The sequence below is a fragment of the Mustela putorius genome, unplaced genomic scaffold (genome assembly GCF_011764305.1).
Source record: "Mustela putorius furo isolate JIRA1106 unplaced genomic scaffold, ASM1176430v1.1 tig00003859_pilon_pilon_pilon, whole genome shotgun sequence".
Taxonomy (NCBI): Eukaryota; Metazoa; Chordata; class Mammalia; order Carnivora; family Mustelidae; genus Mustela; species Mustela putorius.
The window spans coordinates 29,191,886-29,198,497 of record NW_025422011.1 but is presented as its reverse complement, the minus strand read 5'-3'; the positions used below and the strand labels follow the sequence as shown (position 1 = coordinate 29,198,497).

Below are 6,612 nucleotides of genomic sequence, written 5' to 3'. Positions count from 1 at the left end.
ATAAAAAATCATTTGATAGGGATGCCTGGGTGGCTCAGTCAGTTAAGCATCTGCCTTCAGCTCAGGTCCTGGTCCCAGGGTCCTGGCATCAAGCCTGGCACCAGGCTCCCTACTCAGTGGGGAGCCTGCTTCTCCTTCTCCCTCTGCCACTACACCTGCTTGTGCTCTCTCTCTCTCAAATAAAATAAAATCGTTTAAAAAATTGTTTAAAGATGGTATTTGGAGCACTGTCCATATTTAAAAATAATAAAGTTCCAACATAACATTTTGTCATACAAAAAATAGACTCCAGAACAATAAATACTTAAAAATGAAAGGTAAAACTCTAAAGCAGATATAAGAGATAGCTTTGTGACCTAGGATTGGGGAAAGACTTCTTCAGTAACACCCCAAAACACAAACACTAAGTGAAAAATTGATGTATTTGTGTTCATCAAAATTAAGCATAGAGTTAGTAAATATATGATACACTGGGAGAAAATATCTGTGACATTGAAAAGCAACAAGGAATTTGTATTAGAATCTGCAAAGAACTCAACATTTTAGGGCCAGAAAACAAATTAAATATTGGCAAAAATATTAAAAATAAAAGTTCACAGACAGGGAGGCCCAAGTGGCCAAAATACAGAGCAAAGTTCAATCTCAGTACTAATCAGAGGTAGGCAAATTAAAACAGTAAGTTATCATTTACCATCAATATGACAAACCTTTTTATAAATGTATGTACTTCCAATTGCAGGTGGAAATAGGCAGAAATGCCTTGTTCTTCTAGTGGAAATAGAAACTGCACATGTGATTCACAAGCAGTCTTGAAAAGCTTGTTTGTGTATCAGGATTCCACCGCTGCATAAATATCCCACAGGAAATCTCACAAAGTTCCATCAGGGGACAAAAATCAAGAAGAGTCATTGAGGGGGTGCCTGGATACCTCAGTTGGTAAAGCAACTGACTCTTGATCTCATCTCAGGTCTTGAACACAGGGTTGTGATTTCAAGCCCTACCTTGGGCTCCATGCTGGGCGGACCCTACTTTAAAAAAACAAAAACAAAAAAAGGAATATTCATTGAGGCTTGACACTACCAAGGGGCTGGAGGCACTGTCCACACCACCTCTTAGTGCTTGTTTTTGTATTAGTAGGCTGGAAAACTAAAACTACATTACCCAGACCCCTCTGCAGCTGAGGTTCTGGAAGAGGTTTAGGTTCAGCAGATTGTATGCACTCCTGTGAGATTGGGCAGGCTTAAGTAAAGTGATTCTGTTACTTCTCCCTTTCTGCTGGCAAGCACTGTTGTGGAGGGATTAGATTTTGTTGTGCTAGTGCTAGCAGATCCCAGCAGCAAGACACACTAGAGATCAAGAAATGAAGTGCTTGACATTGTTTTTCCTGGGGTTGGTCATAGCAGGTACAGCTGGTTTCTGGAATAGCAGTAGAAGCATCTGCCTCCTGATCAGGGCAGTCTCAGGATAGTATCATTCAACTACTGACATTAGAATAGAACAACTCTCTTGATAACTTTGTGAGTTTTTCCTCCCAAGTTTAATGAAGAGTCTATTTTCATCAGCCTTCTCAATGATTTTGTTACGAATCCCTTCCTATTTATTTTTTTTTTAAGATTTTATTTATTTATTTGGCAGACAGAGATCACAAGTAGGCAGAGAGAAGGGGAAGCAGGCTCCCTGCTGAGCAGAGAGCCCAATGTGGGGCTCGATCTCAGGACCCTGAGATCATGACCTGAGCCGAAGGCAGAGGCTTAACACACTGAGCCACCCAGGCGCCCCCAAATCCCTTCCGATTTAAACCATAGATTTTGTTCTCTGCTTTTAAACCAAAGCCTTGTTGATTCCACCAGGATGCCCAGCATTTGTTAATACTCTTCTACATTTTGCAAAATTTGCTTACCATTTCAGTCACATCTCAATTATTCCCTACATCAGTAAGATCTGTTCCCTTCTCTATCATTGTTTTGCATTCCACAAGTAATATTGTAAGTCCTTGCTTAGATATCTGCCTTCCTCATTCAAACATGAATTCTTTGAGGCCAGGATGGGACCTTAGTCCTCAGTGACACAAGGCATACTTTATTTTTTTGAACACCTTTTTAAGTATATTTATTTATTTTCATTAGTAATCTGTATACACAATGTAGTGCTCAAACTCATAACCCCGAGATCAAGAGTCATGTGGTCTACTGACTGAGACAGCCAGGGGCCCACACAAGGCACATTTTCATTGCACATGGAGACGTTGAATTGGACAGCACAGAATATAGAACATTCCCATCATCACCGAAAATTCTGTTGGACAGCATTGATCGAAATAGAGCAGCGTTCTGTGTTATACACTTCTGGAGTATCTTATACTTTTCTTTCATAGTGCTTATCAAAGCTAATAATGAATTAGTGTCTGTCTTTCCTACTAAATTGTAGGCCCCATTAAGATAGGAATTGTGTCCATTTTGCTTACCAGTGTATGTCCAGTGTCTAATTCAGTAAATGACAAATAATGGACACTAAATTGACATTTGTCAAATAACAAGTGAATGAAATTATATTCTAATAAATGCAAAAATTCTGTTCTTTGCAATTTGGGATCTAGACTAGTGCATAGACAAATGCTTTTTCAAGTTTCAGACGACTTTCTGCCTTTCCTTGCTGAGCATTTCTTCTCCTGAAATGAAGAGACAATAGTATCCAGATAGTGGGGATCTGGGGACCTAGTACTTTGGTAATATTAAAAGGATGATGTTCAAATATGGGAGTGAGACATATGATTAAAAAAACATCTTGCATTATTCTTCCTACCCAAGATCAATTTAAACATCTTTTTTAAAGATTTTATTTATTTATTTGACAGAGAGAGATCACAAGCAGGCAGAGAGGCAGGCAGAGAGAGAGGAGGAAGCAGGCTCCCTGCTGAGCAGAGAGCCCAACGCGGGGCTCGATCCCAGGACCCCGGGACCATGACCCGAGCCGAAGGCAGCAGCTTAACCCACTGAGCCACCCAGGCGCCCCTCAATTTAAACATTTTGGTATTACTCATAACGCCAGAGAGAGAGAAAAATACTCAGCTTCATTTATTTAAAATTATGATCATTAAATTTTTATTTTGCATCATAAGATGGGAGAGAGGTTAAAAAGTGCAATTTTATTCTTTTATAAATTATGCAAAAACATACTTTAAAAAGAATAAACAATAGAAATAGAATAATTAAAAGAACTTTTAAATGAATTAAAGTAGAATCAAAATAATCAATTTCAGCCATCATGGCTAGCAATGGATTAGATGTAAATTTTGATGTTTATTAAGTTTAAGAGCTTGAAAATGTTAGCAGCATGTAATATTGTTGCCCTATGCTGTTTACAACAGTGCTCTGGTATATCCATAGTCACTGGGATTTAGCTTTAGTTAATACATCCACATCAGCTTTGTCTGCTTCTCCAAGACTTTTTTGATGGTTCTCAACCAGGACGTTGTCTTCCTTTTTCCGGGGTCTCTGGGACCCAGCATCTCTGTGCACTATTGGAGCTCCAAGGGCAACAAAGTTGTGCACATCCTGCAGCTTCTTCCGCAGCCATTCCACCCTCTCCATGGAGCTCAGGTGTTTGCCCAGATTATGCATGAACTGTATCTCACTCACAGATCTCTTCCTGGAGGGAACAGAAACAGGAAGGACCACTCCATTAGCTCTCCCCTTCCTGATCATAAAGCCAACCTCAGAAATCCAATTCCCATGCCCTCACCATGCAGAAGAGATTACAATACTTACTTAACAGGTTTCCCATCCGATTTTGCAAGAAAACAAATGGCAAACATGACAATCATTACTTTAACCATGTCTTTTGTAGACATCATCTTCACTAAAAGGAAAAGGGAAATGGAAGTATTTAAAAATATTTTTAACATGCCAAACTGTACAATTAAATTTATAGTTAGTTATCCTTACAACCATACATCTGTGCAGAGTGTTACAACAACTAATTGAATTGGTTTTCACGAAAGACTTTTTAATTGGCTTCTTTTATTTTACAGATGTATTAGTATATATTATATACTCACATAATTTGACTTAGAAATTAGATGAGTTTTACTTTCTTAAGTATCTTTTTTTGAGAGTTTTGTGCAAGTTTTAATATATGAGTTTTAAGCCACATGAGGAATGAAGTCTTCCTTTTTAGAATTTCCTCCCACATTTTATGTTGGTTATGATTAAGTGCTTATAATTTACTTGAAAATGCTCTTTCTCTCTCTCTTTTTAAAGATTTTATTTATTAATTTAATAGAGAGTACAAGTGGGGGCAGGGGCAGAGGGAGAGCAAGAAGCAAACTCCCCCCGGGCAGGGAACCCGACCAGGGCTTTGTCCCAGAACCTTGGAAGCTAAAGGCAGGTGCTTAACCAACTGAGCCAACCAGGCACCCCCCAAAATAGCTAATTCTCTTAACCAGATACATTGCTAACATTGTTTATTTACTTAGCAAATTTCTTTTTTCATAAGTCAACTTCATTTCAGGCACTGCAATAATAACCATAAATACCAACTTAATAGGCTCTGATTTTGAGATTTTTAATGAATTCATGTACACTTCTGTCATTAAAAAGAAGGTGTGCATGTATTTTAAAATCATCTAATTAATTACTTGTTTATGGATTTAGAACCTTGGCTCCATATAAAATGCTGTCTATTTTTTTCAGCTTTTTAAAAAAAGATTTTATTTATTTATTTATCAGAGAGAGAGAGAGCACAAGCAAAGGAGTGGCAGAGGGAGAGGAAGAAGCAGGCTCCCCACAGAGCAGGAAGCCCGATGCAGGACTCAATTCCAGGACCCTGGGATCATGACCTGAGCTGAAGGCAGCTGCTTAACCAACTGAGACACTCTAGCATCCCTCTTTTTCAGCTCATTTTATTAGTAATTTGTTAGAGTTTAATTGTTGGCACTTTCCTCTTTTGCTCATAAAGCTTTTCATCTCTAAATAGAATAGCCTTACCTTAATCTGCATTTCAGTAATTGCAAAGCCTATTATTACAGAAGTGCTTTTTCTTAATGCTTGTTAAGAAAATGTTCTCCAGGGGCGCCTGGGTGGCTCAGCGGGTTAAGCCACTGCCTTCGGCTCAGGTCATGATCTCGGGGTCCTGGGATTGAGCCCCGCGTCGGGCTCTCTGCTCAGCAGGGAGCCTGCTTCCTCCTCTCTCTCTGCCTGCCTCTCTGTCTACTTGTGATCTCTGTCTGTCAAATAAATAAATAAAATCTTTAAAAAAAAAATAAAAAAAGAAAATGTTCTCCATGTTAACATACACAGGATGGCTGTGTACTTGTATTTTAAAGGGAAGTCACATAAGAAACATTATAATCTACTACATTTATTTTCATTCTGCAATATAAAGCTCCTGATGGAGCAACAAATGAAGACTCTTCAGTGCCTTATGCTAGGAAGAGGCACTGTAGCTAGAGGATAGGAGCATTTATATCTAGCCCTACTTTGTCACATTCACCTAGTGATTTGAAGACATCTCTCCTTGGCTTCCTTGTTCTTAACAAAGGGAAGAGCTTCATATAAGAATGCCATGAAAAAGCAAAGGAACAGTTATAAAACACCCTTAAAATTCATGTATAGTCTTTCAGAATAGCAAATTTGGAAAGATTTTATGTAAAGACATTATCTACCAGTAAAACTGAATTTCTCCAACTACAATGCACAGATTTGAGATTTCTATGAGTCATAAAACAGTCTAGATAAGGATATTCTGCAGGAAAAATGAATTTTAACACAACTTAATACATTTATATTGGTTATTTAAATAAGAATTACTCATTCCTCACTAGACTGTTTTATTTCAAAATTTCAGTAAGATATCATTAGAGCATATCCTGCCAAATTTTAATTATTTTTTGTGTAATTGCAGATGAATTTAGAAAAAGCAAGGCATCTTGAAAGACTTGAATGACTTAAGAGCATTTTATCAGCATACATTTATTTTGTAATGTGGCATTATATGTTAAAAGAATTCAAACTGTTCCTTAGTAATTTCCCTTGAACAAAGAGCATTTTTTTGGAAAATAGTACATATTATATAAGTGCTCAATTATGAAAAAAAATCTCCAAAAATTTCTCAAATGAAATTGAAAAGAGAAACTAAAGATTACTCACCACACTATGTCTTGTGACAAGATCTTTCAGGTGTATTGGCAGCTGATGCTTTCTTGAAGTTGAATCAGCTTGTGAACAGCTTGTAGACCCTCAGGTGTGACTTTTATATATAGGTCTTCCACTCACCAAGAGCAGCTTTTTTTCTTGTCACAGATGAAGTCACGGCCAATTCTCTGGATTGTAACTATAGGTTCAAAGTCACACACACACACCCCCATTGGGCGGTGCTCATTCCTCTTAAATATTAAATAATTGGATATTACAAGGAAAACAACGTGGGCCTGGGAAAAGGTTTTACGCAAAGATTTCTAACAAATATTGAATTATAATTCGGAATGGATTAATGAATTTGCATTCTAAGAAAGACTGATTTCAAAGATTTATAGTAAAGTTATTGTTAAATAACTTTATTTAGTTATTGTAAAATCTGGAAGTAAGTGTATTGGTTATAACCACACTATTGTTA

General features: G+C 37.5%; 1 protein-coding gene across 1 annotated transcript; it reads right to left on the bottom strand.

Moving 5' to 3' along the window:
• Positions 1-3,303: 3,303 nt before the first annotated feature.
• On the bottom strand, positions 3,304-6,364 carry PTH (parathyroid hormone). Its single transcript, XM_045066009.1, has 3 exons — positions 6,279-6,364; positions 3,768-3,863; positions 3,304-3,648 (listed from the first exon to the last, which is right to left on the bottom strand). Exons 1-3 carry the CDS (start codon positions 6,362-6,364, stop codon positions 3,387-3,389), a joined length of 444 nt encoding a protein of 147 aa, XP_044921944.1. The 3' UTR covers positions 3,304-3,386.
• Positions 6,365-6,612: the final 248 nt, after the last annotated feature.

Coding starts and splice junctions, on each gene's coding strand:
- PTH (XM_045066009.1), bottom strand. CDS start 6,364: ATGGGGGTGTGTGTGTGTGACTTTGAACCTATAGTTACAATCCAGAGA. Junction 3,864..6,278: donor TGTGACAAGAAAAAAAGCTG/CTCTTGGTGAGT, acceptor TTCCCTTTTCCT/TTTAGTGAAGATGATGTCTA. Junction 3,649..3,767: donor TCGGATGGGAAACCTGTTAA/GTAAGTATTGTA, acceptor TGTTCCCTCCAG/GAAGAGATCTGTGAGTGAGA.